The 15,644-nt window shown below is 40.0% G+C and overlaps 1 protein-coding gene across 1 annotated transcript; it reads left to right on the top strand.

The window, feature by feature from the left end:
* The first annotated feature begins 305 nt into the window (after positions 1 to 305).
* cracr2aa (calcium release activated channel regulator 2Aa) lies at positions 306 to 14,800 on the top strand. The gene is made up of 18 exons (XM_069705292.1): positions 306 to 391; positions 3,141 to 3,560; positions 5,037 to 5,148; positions 5,245 to 5,434; positions 6,490 to 6,636; positions 7,048 to 7,138; positions 7,283 to 7,378; positions 8,519 to 8,706; positions 9,139 to 9,210; positions 10,641 to 10,686; positions 10,848 to 10,927; positions 11,206 to 11,527; positions 11,817 to 11,949; positions 12,433 to 12,514; positions 12,887 to 13,001; positions 13,135 to 13,236; positions 13,610 to 13,686; positions 14,713 to 14,800. Exons 2-18 carry the CDS (start codon positions 3,327 to 3,329, stop codon positions 14,798 to 14,800), a joined length of 2,175 nt encoding a protein of 724 aa, XP_069561393.1. The 5' UTR covers positions 306 to 391; positions 3,141 to 3,326.
* Positions 14,801 to 15,644: the final 844 nt, after the last annotated feature.

The following is a 15,644-nucleotide window of genomic DNA, read 5'->3' as shown; positions in this document are numbered from 1 at the left end:
TCACAAGTTTGCACCGTTCACTGAAACAGTTGGAACAGTTTAATAGCTGTACTGTAGACTGTGCTGAAACCATTTTTTTTAAAATTATTATTATTATTTTTTTAATCCATCTCCTCATATACTAACCAGGAAAAAATATTTCGTAAGTTTGACGTCACAATGGTGGGCGTGGCCGCTCGCTGCTTGCGCGTGGATTTCCTTGTTGGCGTTGCTACGGTTACGAGCGATGACTTGTTTGAAGTCCCTCCCTCCAAATTTGCCCCGTCAGTGCTGCTGCTCGATCAAATTCCTGTACTCTCTCACGACAGATGACACTTGTAAACTTCTCATGACGCTGTAACAGAGCAAGTCGCTGAATCCCTCCAGCCTGAAATCCACTTTTCATTCACCGGTAAGTTACTTTTACTTCCCCCTCCTCCTCCTCCTCCTCCCTTTCCCCTAACCGTCCACTAACTACACCTGTAAGCGCTGAAGTTTAATTAATCTGCCGGCCTCTGAACTTCGCTGTTGTTGCTGACTAAACGTTACATCCAGTGTAGAAGTTATTTTCACTTAGTCTGTGTGTTAAAAGTTAAACCACCCAAACACCACCACGTAAAAAGGAGGTTTTTATTCGTTACAGGAAGTTTCCTAGTTTGGAGGAGGAAGCTAACGTTGCATCTTGTTGAGTTACATGTGTTTTTGTTCAAGCTGAACCTATTGTTAGTTATACGGCAGACTTAACTGATCGTTTTGCTTATCACGAGTATTTCCCCCCTTTCCGTCGTCATTGTGTTAAGTTTGTCGGCTCACTTGTGCACATTTTGGATGGAGCAAATAAGTACAGGTGTAATTTGCAATTCCTCAGAGATGTGGCTGTAGGCTTGTCGTCTGTGGCAATTGCAACGGCCTTCCGGGAAATGGAGTATATTCATATTTATTGATACGACTGGTGCCTGAAATAAGCTCCCATGTTTGTGTTTAGATTTTTTTTTTTTTAATTTTTATGGTGGATATTTCTTACTCGGCGATATTGAAACTAACACAACACTATGAAAACCTCGCACGATTTGACAGAACACGGGTGGATGACCTATTAAGGTCAATGATAGTTCAAAGCAGAATTTTAAAACTGCAACAGCATGCAAAAAAAATAAAATTAAAATGGTGTTTTCTGCAAAGGTATGTTGAAAAGACAGATGTCGCAGCAGCTCCATCTTTATTGTAGATTTTTTTTTTAAAAAGAGTACTTGGAAAGAAGACTTGGAAGAAAGGAAAGAGGCAGCATGCTGCAAAGCCTCCTACCCTGTTTCTGTTTCTGTCACGTTTCATTTCATCTTGGCCCAAAGTTAATTTAACATTGTGATAATTGTGGCCTTTTTAAAATGGTTGCTGATGGGCTTTGCAAGAATGCAAAACAAAGACAAGAAAACAGTCTTCCAGTGAAACTTCTTGTGGTCAGGACCATTGACCAAAACTAAATTTGTGTCTCTGCTGTCTTGACCACAATGCCTGTGTTTGCTAAGTTCTGCAGCTCTCGCAGCTGTTACATGCCAAGCCCTAAAACAGATAAGGTTTATATGCGAAGCGCCAGCATTTACACTTTGGATCATAATAAATAGTTTAGTGTCAATATTATTTTATTTGTTAAACTTCTCAATTCCAGTTTTGTGAAGTTAGACTAAGGATGTGAATTGAAGCACAGACATTTCAGAATTAAGTTACGTGCCAGATGTGATCTTTGGACTAAATATATTTAGATTGCATATTAAGTATCTAAGCAAGGATCCAGGCAAAAGTCATGTATATTTTTCGTGTATAATATCATTTACACTCTGGTTGTAGGTCACTGTTTCTCTGCCTCAACTGACTTGCCAAGTTTTAACAAAGGAGTCTTTAATCTTTTAGTGGCATCTGGTCAATAACACTGTCTGTGAAGATTTAAAAGTGTTGTGTTTTATCATGTCATGTGCCTGAGGAAAAAAACGCTACATCACTCTGTTCAAACAGAAATTCCCCTTAGTTCCTTTTCTTATTTCCTCTCTCAAGCCGTGCCTCTTACTGACTGTGGGTTGTTGATTTTCCATGTGAGGCTTGTCATGCTTGCAAAATATTGCTCAATTATAGGCTTACATTTCCAAGCAGGACATATTCAGAAGTGGCAAATATGTTTTTAAGAGCATACCACTTCTTTTGAAGTATTGAAACGGATGAAAATTACCTTTTAAAACCACATATTTTCATAGTGATACATGAAAAATGTAAATATGTATTTCAAAAATGTTTATTTTATTATTGAGGTTTGATAAAGCTGTACATAAATAAAAAGAGATACAGGCCGTACAATCCAATTTAGATTATATGTATTAATTTAAAATGCTTCGGTGAGCTTTATGAGCAAAACAAATATGGATTCAACTTTCACCAGCTCTTGAGTTTGAAGGGCCTAAAGTGTGCGTTTGTCTGTGTGTGTAGGATGCGTCAGATGCTGTGGTCTCTTCTGTCCAGATACCCGCCCACATGCATGTCAGTGTTTTCCTGTCTGTCTCATACCCGTCCCACACAATGCATTTGTGTCGGTCATCACACACACCTTCTAAAGCTCTTGTTAATGAATCGACTGAGCCAACTCACGGTGCGCAACTGGAAGGCAGTCTTCCAAACCGATGCACGCAAACCTGTAGTCTGCATAGAACCCACCACTAAGAGAATTAGATGAATCAATATTTCCAGGCCACCAAGACTGTCCTCATCATACTACAACTTTCTTTTCAGTTTTGAGTTTACTTGTCAGATGATATTAGTCTCAGAAGGGACCATCTTCCATGAAGGGATTGAGAAGACCAGCAGCACTATTTAAATCAGACTCCGAATGAGTGTGTGTGTTTATGTCCTTCGGTTCTTTTTAATGAATATTTGTTAAGTTACTTATTTACTGGAGACAGTGGTGATGTATCTTTTTTTACCAAGTCTTTTTCTGATTTATTAGAATCATATCACGCTCCCTTATATACACATAATGTTTTTTTTTTTTTACATAAAACCTTATTTCAAAACCGTCTGATGCGCTTTTGATGCAGTACGTACAGTAATGTTATTATTAATTACATTCTGTGGTCAAGGAGCTATAACTGAAGACTGTCCTTTTGTCTCTCTCATAGGTTTCATCAATTAATTAAAGAGGCGGTTGCTAAGAGATGACAATCGGTGACATTGGTGAAAGCCTCAGATGTAAAGCAGCCTGAAGCTCTACCTCTCGGGATCTCTTTCCACTACACCCCAATCTGTCCCGGTCTCATGTGAAGAACGTGAGAAACGCTCTCGTATCAACAGACTCGCGAAACACCATGGCAGCTTTTACTGCTCCATGTAGCAGCTCCAATACCACGAACACCACCACGGTGGCCCACCGTGCACGGCAAGGGCGAGGAAGCATCGACGAAACGTCCACATGTGCGAGTAACCGCAGGAAGAGTGAGAAAGGGAATGCGGGACAAAACCCTGCCCTGGAGAATACCCACGAGTTCTTCCAGATGTGCGACATCGAGAACAAGGGCTTCATCACCCGACGCGACATGCAGGTGAGGCCATTGATCAAAGGATGACTGCCACGGACCTACAAAGGTCGAAGGTCTTAAAAGTAGTGTGAAGAATAATGTTTGCTGCACTGACATCATTTAAGGATTTTAACTTGTATGGTTTTATGTTGGATTACCTTTTCGAAGGGTTCTGCCTCGAACATGAATAGAAATACATCATTCGTTTGATAACTCTGAATCGACGAAGTGTCAGTTCTGTTTGGAACATGTTTTGCCACATTCACATTGTTGTTTGTCTTTAGAGATTACAACTCAGTCAAACAGAATAAAATGCAGGACGCTCTGTGCACTCGACATGTGGAGCCAATTCAAAGCAGCATAAAAGAGAATGAGACGCAGACAGCCATGCGGAAGCTTTGTGTGCATCCCCTCCACTCACATTATTGTGCAGATTCACTTGCCCCTCAGATATTCATATCTGCCACGGCTAATCCTTTGATGGTGCAATCCAGGTTCTCGCTCTCTGAAGAGCATAAATACATAGAGAGTAATCTTTGATCTGGTGTTTATGATAATTTGGAAATTAGCAAGACGGCTGTCCAGTCTTTCTCAACCCTATTACATGACCATCTGCAGTGACGAGTACAAACTGTACGTTAAAGCAGAACTTCATACTGCTATAATTGTTTTGCGCTTGACACACATCTGTTAAAGATTGTGACGGTTTAACAGCTAAACAAGTGGTACTACTGACATTGAATTTAAATTTTCACAGTTTGAAGTATGTTTCACACCATGACCGCCAACAGGATAGTTTTCCAATTCGAATGTTTGCTGACATAAGGGATATGTTCTGCCCTGATAACGCACTTTACAAGAACAGCTGATAGTCTAAACACAGATGGTATCCTTTGCGTGTCCCTCCCGTGGATTTTAAGGGTGGCTTCAGTCAACATTTGCAGCAGTGTAAACACTGCATAAACACAAGGGTGTGGCGGTGTTGGCACCAGCAGTTACTGTCATGGTCAGGGTTTTTGGGAGGGTTTCACTTCGTCGTGCTCCTTCGGAGTTAAGAAGCAGCTGTCACACCTTCTCTCTCAAATACTATGCGAGTCCAACTAATCTTGTGTTAAAGGGTGCGTTACTATTCTCATCTGTTCCAGTGGAGCTGCACTGTGGTCAATCATTGAAGACTGCAGCTGCACTGGGAAGATCCCAGGTGTTAACGTGTTTTGGTGCATGAGTGTGAAGCGTTATGTTGCTGTAGAGGATGCATGTTTTTTTTTTTTTTTACAGTCTCTGGTTGAAATTCACAAGCTAAAGAAATAATGTAGTGTAATTTTGACTAATAGGGTTCAAAACTATACAGGGGAAAGAACCAGCAACACTCGATTGCCACTACACGCATCACTGCCCTCAAAAGTCTCAAGTTGCAGTTGTTATAGCTACAGTATTTCTAATGTCCTTGAAACTTTGCTTTTGCCAATAGCAGCTGTGTTTTTTTGTCTTGTTAAGCAGAGGCTGAACGGCGAGCTTCCTCTCAGTTCAGAGGAGCTGGAGAACGTATTTGATACTCTTGATTCTGATGGCAACGGATACCTGACCCTCGACGAATTCTCATCCGGCTTTAGTACGTTTTAAATCTGTTCCAGGTTTTAACATTGGGATTAGTGTCATCAGCATTTGTAATGTTTTGGTTGCGCATCTAAGCTTCTGGTTTTTCTAGGTGAGTTTTTGTTTGGCCGGAAGATTTCTGCAAAGGAAGGCATGGGGGAGAAGAACCCCAGTAAGAACCTGCCAGAGGTCCTGTACCAGACCCAGTGGGAGGAGAGCCTAAATCGAAGAGAGGAGGATGACGAGGAAAACCACTATTGTATGCTTATGGAGAACCTCGGCGCCAATAATGTCTTTAAAGAGTGAGTACTGTACGTGCGTGTACCTGTGATTACAGCTTGTGTTGTTACGTCTACTTCATATCTTTGCAAACATTGTCAGCGTTTCCCGTAAGTTTACACTATGTTTTACGTAACTTAGCCTGAGACTATAATCGGCTGTACAAACTAAACAAGAGTCGAAAGATTCCACTCGCAAGCAAAGCTGGTCCTGATCAACCTGTGCTGTGTGTCTCTGGAGAGTATGAATGCTTCAACAAGTATTTTTCAAAGGTTTTCATTTTGAACATTAGAAGGTTTGAAAAAGCTTCTCCTCTTAAAAACACATCTCAAACTCATCTGAATTATCAATGTCAAACGTTCTCTGCATACATAGATTGCTTTATTAGACTAAAAGAGATATGACAGGATCTTATGAAATGCACGACTAGACTCACCTTTAACAAGCAACCCCAGCTCAATAAAAGTAAACAGTAGTGGAGGTGGATGCCTGATTTACACATCCTGTTGGTTTCCACCTTCCTGGTCAGAGCTGGAGACATTTAGATGACATTTTGGATGAGGTCAGATCAATTTGTGCAGCACTAACAAATATTGATGTTGATCAGACTTTAAATAGTTCAGGTTTTTTGGGGATTGAGCCTCGAGGCACATTAAAGTACAATGTTAAGTGTGGAAACAGAATACCATAGTTAATACATTTCCCTCATTGCACAGTTTTGTGTTTTCTATCTAACATTTGGATGTTTCTGGCTTGTTAGTGTATTGGCTGTAGACCTTGAAACACGGACACATTCATAAGTGTGACTAAAAGTGTTTTTAACAGTAGTAATACATTCCTTTTTCAAGGCAAAGAACATTGTGTACCAAGAAACACTGTAATCTGGTACCTGATCCGCTGCCGCTCTGCACGTGATCAGGTTTGCTGTGCTAGAAATAATTTGGTGAGGACGTTTGTGAAAATTCTCTGTTTCCCAGAAATAAGGGTTGTCAATTCTTTGTGAAAGGATGCTGATATTATTAAACTTATCTGTGATTCTGCACTTGTTCATACCTGCTTCTTAATTCTGTCCCATCAGTCCTGCTGAAGTGCGTAGTCTATGGGCCCAGCTGCGCCGGGATGAACCACACCTTTTATCCAATTTTGAGGACTTCCTGGCCAGAGTGACATCCCAGATCATCGAGGCCAACCAGGAGAAAAGGGAGATGGAGAGTGCTCTTAAAAGGTCAGTGAGCAGCTCTGTATATTAAGCAATGTTAATGAGGAAGGTTCAAACATTTGGAAGTCTCTCTGTGCTGTGAAGTGGCTCCCTAATCAGTGTGTACATTATTTAAAGAACCTGTGTCCAGGAGAGGTGCCCTAACTATAAGCTTGATCTAACTATAAGCTTTATCTAACTATAAGCTTCATGAAAAAGCCAAGTTCTAAGTCTAATTTTATAAGTAGTGAGGGTATCTTCCTCCCAAACCCAAACTGGGAGCTGGATCCACAGGAGAAGAGCCTAAAAGCACCGCCTCCTATAACTGCATTTCATTATGAGTTAAGGTGTCGTTTCAGCAGTAGTTTCAAATACATGTATTATGTGAGATAAACACTGTACATAGCACATTATCACATCGGAATTGTATCCATACAGGAAAGGAGCAACACATGATGATGAGATCCAGCGACTATATGAGGAAATGGAGCAGCAAATAAAAAGTGAAAAAGACAGGATTGTGCTTCAGGTACAAACCAAATACAGATTATTATTTTTTCCTCTCTCAAAAAAAGAAAAATCTGTGTTTTTCTTTACTTTGTCAATTTCTTCTTACTTTTCATCCTTGTGCTCCCCCCCTCCCCCCCTTGCATCTTTTATCACTGCACTCCAGGATTATGAGCGGTTTCTGTCTCGCAGTCAAGACCTGGAGCTGCAGCTGTCCAGTAAGGAGAAGGAGCTGGAACAACTGTTCCAGAAACAAAGAAGGGTGAGTGGGAGCTAGCAGATGTATTTACCCCAGAGTGCATTGCTGTATTTATATTTTAAGAGAAAGACATCAGAAATAAAGAGGCTCTTACTTCAATTACCCCAAAAGTAAATCCAGCTGTCAGAGCAGTAAAACTAGCGAGACACAATAAGCAAGGTGATGGATAACATAATACTTTAACAAGTTAACATAGTGATTTATATTTGACCATGAACACACTTATTTAAAATATCACCTTAACTCACCTGTGCATGATATTGATGAGAAATGGAAGTATTTAGTGATACCAGTTTTTCCAGTAGATGATTGGGTTTAATCCCGAGGCTTTGGCCTAAATTGCGAGCTACACTTGATATTCATGAACAGCAAAGTATGAATGTCAAAACATACTTATTACCACAGGCCTCGTTAAAGAGAATGTCTGCTTAGAAGCATTAACCATCTTTTAATTAGTTATTTACTCTCTGTATCAAATGCAATCTAATCAATGATTCTCCAGTGCGCATCACTGCCAGCAACAGAAGCTTGTCTTGATAAATCCAATGGATTATGTCACACCTCCATTTACAGATTTACACTCACGCTTATAATGCTAATTAGCTCATTTAAATTGTTCTTTTTTTTTTTTTTTTTTTTTTCCAACAATGGCTTTTCTTCTCTGCTCATTAGCACCTCTAATTAATTTATCAGCAGTTTACAAACTGTTTACTGAGTTTTTCTTTGTGTGGAGAACAGTCAACCAAACACTGGTATAATAGCTGGCACAGCTTAAAAAGCATTCAGTATGAAAATGCTTATTATTTGGCTTGTTGGTGTACGCAATCAGATGCCTGACATGCTTGTGTCTTTATATCGTGTTCTCTCCTCACAGTCGTCACATGATTAGGAGTTAAAGTGGTCGTTACAATGACTGGATTGTAATGTGTGAATGTGCATCAATATGATACTTTCTCATACTGTATTTGTGTATTCTCCTACACATACTTAGAAATCAATTTATACCTTTTAAATTGTATTTTTTTGTTGAGGTGTTGGTGATACCAACGAGTCAGCGCCTGGTTAATCCACTATTTTTAGCTGTGTCATCTAAAGGTGTCTGCCCTTTCCTTGTTTCTTATTTGTCCACCCATCTGTCACCAGCTGGAGAGTCAGTGCCAGGAGCTTCACAGTGAACAACATGTGACCAAAGTGGAGAACGTGAAGCTGAAGCAGACAAATGATGAGTTGGCCCAGGAGCTGGACCACACCAGCCACGAGCTGAACCTGGCACAGGAGCAGCTGGGTTTACTGCAAGAGCAGTCTACACGACTTCATGAGGACAAGGAGATGTGAGTGATCGCTGCTTTTAGTTAATCAGGTGTCTCTATAACTCCAACGAATTATAAAAAAAATGTTTATTACTGCTTGATCAAGATGCAAGAACACATCACTGATTTAAGGTCATTTACAAGGTAATGCTGAGCCATACTACTAAAGTTAGTCCGGTTGCAGTAAACCACAAGTATTGTTGTATGTCTTATGTTCTTTAAGCTGATTCCCTTGACATTCATTCTTACTGTCCAGCCGCATACTGTTAGAAAGACACACCTTACGTCTCAAACGCTGTTATATTGTAGCTGAAAAGAAAGTAGATGAGAAAGGTCTTTTGTCTTTCTTTGCTCTGTGTCTCATCACAGTTTATGAAATATAACCACAGAACATAGTCCATCTGTTTAGTCACAGAGTATTAATAATTATTAATGCATCGTTGTTCAACACAGGGAAATGTACAGACTGACTGAAGGACTGCAGAGAGAGCGAGCAAGCCTCCTCAAACAACTGGACCTGTTGAGGTATGGATCAGGATAAAGCAAGTCGAGGTACAGCTGTACTGGCCTGCTTTAAAGCGACTCGGCAGCATCCGGAAATACAACATAGATATTAGATATTGCTTTCACCGTGCCTTGTTTCTTTTGCTTTTTTACTGCAATTTACAGTTGCATGATGATCTGCAGGGTCAACTGTGAAATTCAGAGGCAAAGTTTTTCTTTTTCTATTTTCACGTAATATGCTGTTTCAATTGGGAGAAAATAACGTTAACCACAGCTGCTCAGTTATTTAGTTTAATGATTTTTCTGACCAAAAAAAAACATTTAGGTCCAACATGTCAGAGCAGTCCTGGTTAACAAAACAAACATCTCGGTTCATAATTCATAACATACTATAACAGTGGTCAGAATGCAAAGCAAGACCGATTATTTTCTCCACTTCAAAACGTATTTAGATGGATGGCCTTCTGATCATTTTAAGATCTTTTTCAGAAATTCTTTGCATTACAGGTATTTTTTATGATTCTTACCTAAATATCCAAGGAAAGACTTCTTCCCATATACAGTCCAGTCCATAATTATTTTGACACTTGCACATTTTCTTGTTCTGCAGGCTTAGGCGCGTTCAGCTTGAAATGAAGTAATTTATTATGCTTTAAAATGCCGAAAGTCAGGTTTAATTTGAGTGGGTTTACATAAATACTTAAAGAACTCCATGTGAGAAATAACTCTTTCAACACAGTCCCACATCACAAGTGTTGAAAGGTGTTTGGCTTCTGAATGTTACTCAAGTAGCTGTGTGTCATTTCTCATCAGTCAGACGTGGTGGTGGTTCTGAGATGGCGTTTGGCTGCCAAAGGAACTGGCACCCGACATTTATTTCACTCCAGAGGCATAGAGGAGCATTTTGTGTCCTCCGATTCAGTCAAATGCATAAATGCCTTGACATTCACTGGAACACATTTCATCATTCAGCAGGACAACGATCCTTAAAATACAGCCAAAGCAATCAAAGAGCTTTTAATGGTAAAGAGGTGGAATATACAGTACTTGACGCTCCGGGTCAACCGCCTGATCTCTATTTGATTGAGTTGTATTCGACTGACTGAAAACCAGACTAAAGGTAGAGAGACTCCACACCGAGGTGAAGGTGGTCGCCCTGGAAGAACATCATCAGTGAATAAACATTGTGTTGGCCTCTGTCCAATTACTTTTGAACCCTAAACTTTGGGCACTACGTGTTAAAAGGGTTGCATCTCTCGCAACCATTCTATCTACATGAAACGTGTATATGAATAAATGAGACTGTACCTGGAGGAAAGCTCAATGTTTCAGACTAGCATACTGAAAATAGCATATAAAACAAGCTTGGCATTTATTATAATAATGACTTACACAATATTAAAACAAATTTAATAGTTAAATATAATCTTGTTGTTGTTGTTACGTTTCAGGGAAGTGAACAAACATTTACGGGATGAACAGGATATGCGCTATCAGGTGTGTTTCATGTGTTTAAACTCGTATACTTAATTGTTCAAATTTACCCTCTACATGTCATACTTTTTTTTCTTCTTTTAAAAGATCATAGGTGCACAAATAAGTTTAAAATGATGCCACATTCTGAATAAAATGTTTCCTTTTTGACTCCAAACTTAAAGCCGAGGAGTTCCAAGAAAACACCAGGTTTGATGCAGAGGCCTTTAATTGGTGTCGGGAAACACACAAACGTCTTCAAAAGGTAAACTATCCACAGCTACATTGAATACAAATTTCATTCATATTTAAGGATCTGTCAAATGGAATGGAAGCCACAGTTTATACAGTACTGGTGGCATCAGGCCCATCTTCACTCTGTTGTTGTGCGGCAATTAAGCAATATTACACGAGATCGGTGTGCTGTAACGTGATTATTGGCACGACAGTGACGCGGTCCGTAAGCATCACTGAAGCACACTTGACCAATCCGATCGCTGGGTTTGGAACGACTTGTTGTATAATGCTTCTTTGTCTGTGCAGTGAGGATGAGGAGAGCCTCGCCAATGGGTCATTGCAGCCAGCTTGCCTGAAAGCCACAAGAGGGCACCTCCAGAGGATCATCTCCATCGAGGAAGACCACCTCCCCCACTTGCTGAATGACCGTTGGCCCCAAACCTCTCTTCCGGAATGCAATGAAAACGAGGAGGTCTCGGACAGTGAAGAAAATATAGACTTGGTAATGAGCGATATTCACCCGCATTCGACATCACCCCAGCAGCAACAATCGGAGGGATTTGTGGAGACTAGGGAAACCCCAACATCTCCGAGGGGTCAGCCTGTTGGCAAGGAGACCAGCATAAATGTAAGCATGTAGACGTTGAGTGATTATACTGTATTTAAAGCACGCTCGACAAACTGCCCTTTAAATTCTGTGGTCAACACGTGAGGATTGCCGGAATGCTGTTACTGTAAGTGTGTACATGTGTTTTACTGCAAAAAGCTTCCTTTTTCTCAGCCGAGTTGTAGCTGTTGAACAGAGACCGGTATTACATTTCTGAATGACAGGTCATCATCACACTGTTAGAGCCCGCCTCAAACAAGAGCTAGCAACTTGGCTGGTAAAAAGTGACCCAAAATGAATGTTTCTTCAGGAGGAAGGTGGTCCTTCAGCGCCTGATCGCCTCTTCAAGGTCGTCCTGGTGGGGAACTCCAGTGTTGGAAAGACCTCCCTACTTCGGCGATTTTGTGACAACTGCTTCCATTCTGGCACTTCTGCCACTGTGGGTACGTACTGTATGTAAACACACATGAGTAAAGGCTTCGAAACACCCAGCGCTGTGGTTGACCTCGTACTTGGTATGCGTTTGCTTGCTGGGCTCTGATATTAACGTTTCAAAGTTTGTTTTTACAAGTGTTTTTCATTTGCAAATAATTTTTTTCCACATATATGCTCAAAGTGTTCAAAATGTTATTTCATTTTTTTCAATGTGCACTAGTAAAGGAAAAGTGATGCTAACACTAGTGGCCAAGGGCTTTTGCCTTTTGAAATTATATGTAGTCCAAATATTTCTAAAAGTTTGGAAGTAGCACAGATTGTATATCCAATAAATTCAGATCATTGTATTTTGCATATTGCTAAATATTTGTGAAGTAATGTTTTCTGTCTTTTTTAAAAAAATTTATCTATCTATCAATACTATCAATTACACAAAATTCAAGTGGAAAAAACCAACATGTAACTTGCTTTGCTCATGTCTGGATGTGCAGGTATAGACTACAGTGTAAAGACAATAACTGTGGACAACAGCCAGGTGGCGCTGCAGCTGTGGGATACTGCAGGACAGGAGAGGTGAGGTTCCAGCACATGAAGTAAAGACAAGAGATGAAAAGAATCATTTGTTCTGCTTTGATGAGGTCACTGTTTTATGATACTTTATTCAAAAAGACTAGACTTGTTGAATTCTTATGTCCCCATCGATAAATTGACCAGAAAACAAAACCCAGATCGTTTCCTTGTAGTCAGACGGTCAGTATCAGACTTGCAGTGCATAATACACATTTTTTTATTTTGAACCTCAACAAGTTCTCATTTAAAAACATTTTCATATTTTTACATGTACATGCACAGAAAGCACAGGGAGTTTTCAAAAAAAAAAAAAAAATTTAACTCAAAAACGAGAACACTCCCTCTTTTGTATGATCACGCTTGCTCTTCCTGCAGGTATCGAAGCATCACCAAACAGTTCTTTCGCAAGGCTGACGGCGTGGTTGTGATGTATGATATCACTGCTGAGGAGAGTTTCACTGCTGTCAGACAGTGGATGACGAGTGTAAAGGTCAGTTTTGAAGGAGTCTGCTGCACACATTTTCACGTTTTTTTTTTTTTTTTTTTTACTCCATGATTCTCCCAAGTTGTTGCTTTATTCTAATTACCGACAGTGTGTGTTCTTTCCTTCTCTTCCTCTACAGGAGGGTGCAGGTGAAGACATCCCCATCATGCTCTTAGGGAACAAAACAGACAAGGAGCTTGAGAGAGAAGTTGAGAAAGGAGTGGGCGAAAGACTAGCCAAGGTCTGTTTTTTTTTTTTAAATTTCCTACTAAACTCAAGGCTCTGAACACATTAGTATCAGTTTTTGGTCAGCCAGACCACAAATGAAAGAAGCATGATTGATAATTGAGATAATATGATGTGTATTGTGTGTGCAGGTGTGTCTGCGTTTGGCTTTATAATCTTTTTTTTTTTTCTTTAATATTTATTTATTATTTGTTCTTTTTTTCTTTTTTTTTAATCCCTCCAGTCTCTGGTGTGTAAAGTCATTTCTACGGTGATTTAGAAATGTCTTTTCATTCCGTACAACCACGCTGGAGATACGTTTTTGTTCTACATGTTCATTTGTTTATTGCTTAATTTTTTCACACCATCATAATCTGGCTCCTTTGTAGGACTGCCAGATCACCTTCTATGAGTGCAGTGCGTGTTCTGGATACAATGTGATGGAGGCTATGGTTCATTTAGCCAGGTGAGCGAAAGACCTTTGTGTGATGGTTTATGCAAAAGAAAAAATGAATTATCAATAGTTGTGCGGGACCAAATATGGAGTGATTATCTCTTTGAATTGTATTTGAAGTGGGTCGATTTCTGTACTGCACTTCAGATGTTTCATTTGTTCAGCTTCAGAGGCACAAAGAACCTCGTTTTATCATCTGGTTCTGGAAATTACATCAGAAAGAAATCAATCTAAATTGGGAATAGCCGACATTGTTTAAAGTTTCATTTTTGTGAATTGAAAAACCAATCAAACCATATTTTTGTTCTCCTCAATGTGCGATGACAAAGACTATCTTTACTTCAAGTAGGTGTATTTATCAAAATGTGCTTCAGTCAAGGTTTTTTTTTTTTTTTTCATTCTTAAGCATTTGCGATTCTTTTGATATGACTTCCATTCAGCAATGGAGAGCAGCAGGCATTTAAACAGGAGACATGTTGACTTGTCGTTGCAGGAAAAGCACAAGTACTGATGGCCCAGTAAGACATGGCAGTGAACCAACATGCATACTGGCAGGACCTCCCCTATATGGAATGCAACCATCATTAATACACCTCTGCCTTTCTATGTTCTTTTAAAACGTATGCTGTTCAAAAAAAAAAGAAGGTCTATTGAACATTAACACGCTATTTGTGATATTTCTGCAAAGAATTGGCATATCATTCCCAGTGTTGATGCCATTACAGTTTGACTCAAAACGATGGTTCTACTCTTCTGGCCATGCAAAAGACCATAACGTAAAACCGCACCTAATACACAGCAACAGTACAAAACGTGCAGGGAGCATTACTGCAGCTAAACCCTCAGAGGGGAAGAAAGACCCTCCTGAAAAGGACAGAGCTGAGCAAAAGCATGCGCCTTACGCGGCAGCGGTAACAGCTGCAAAGCAGACGTACGTTTTCAGAGCAAATCAAAGCATGCAGGAAACAAAGCATTGTGACACATCAAAGGGTCCCGGCAGAAGTGGCTCATTTGTTCATCTCTCACTACGTCTTTCAGAATTCTGAAAGAGCAAGAGGACAGAGAGAAGGAGAAGACGGTGCAGCTGGTCAGCAGCCCGTCGGAGAAGAAGAGATCCTGCTGCTGACGGATCAACGGCGAGCGCTCGCGCACAGTAGCACTAATCCCCTCACTACGATGCGCGGTGTGATGTTGTGCCCACCACGTGTGCTGGTGAGGACACATTATTCTGACCGTCAGCACAAATGTTTGTCGTCCAGTCTTTGAACCTTAAAGCACTCCGGGTAAGTCCAGCACCGTTAACGTCACATTGTCACATGTTGCAGATGTTATTGCACTATTATAAACATATGTGATTTCACAATGTGGCTGCAGTTTGAGCATTCTGTTGCAAGAAGATGTAGTAAAATAGTGAACAAGGTTTCCCTTCGAGGGCAAGATATAGAAATTGAGCAAAATGTAGGAAATTGACTTGAGTGTCTTGATGACTGCTTTAGACATCTTTTTGTAATTTAGAATATTCCCTGGATCTTCGACTGTCACTCGGATCTTTTGAAATATTTATTTAGCTACCAAAAAAAAAAAAAAATCTTTACTTGTCAAACATGAGCTTTTATAATATAATAAGTCAATATTAGGTGTATATGTTTTAACATGTTGTTCCTTTACCTTTTGTACACATACACAGTTAACATTAATAACTGTAAAACAAAATGCTTCATCACACAACCTTTGCAGTAATCACTCCCTTTAACTGCATGTAAGTATGTGTTTACTGTTAAGGCCGAGATTACTCGTGGCGTTTTGTGGCATTTCGGGGTGTTGGCGGACGGTGATGCAGCACAGTACAAAAGTAACGTGATTTCACTGAACGTAGAACAAGTATTGTGTAGTATTTGTTCCAGGGTTCTTATATTTGATAGTATTTCATATCACAGTTGTTTGTATTTGTGTCCACGTTTTGTACATTG

Source organism: Brachyistius frenatus, unplaced genomic scaffold (assembly GCF_029030835.1).
Source record: "Brachyistius frenatus isolate BFR_SWC_R1_liver_20210118 unplaced genomic scaffold, ASM2903083v1 Contig_55, whole genome shotgun sequence".
Lineage (NCBI taxonomy): Eukaryota > Metazoa > Chordata > Actinopteri > Embiotocidae > Brachyistius > Brachyistius frenatus.
Note: the sequence above shows the minus strand (reverse complement) of the source record. Positions and strands in the feature narration are given on the sequence as shown.

Excerpts from the sequence above, each read along its gene's own strand:
- cracr2aa (XM_069705292.1), top strand. The coding sequence starts at position 3,327 with ATGGCAGCTTTTACTGCTCCATGTAGCAGCTCCAATACCACGAACACC. Across the intron at positions 5,149-5,244 it reads CGAATTCTCATCCGGCTTTA|GTGAGTTTTTGTTTGGCCGG; the intron begins GTACGTTTTAAA and ends TGGTTTTTCTAG. Across the intron at positions 13,237-13,609 it reads TGGGCGAAAGACTAGCCAAG|GACTGCCAGATCACCTTCTA; the intron begins GTCTGTTTTTTT and ends GCTCCTTTGTAG.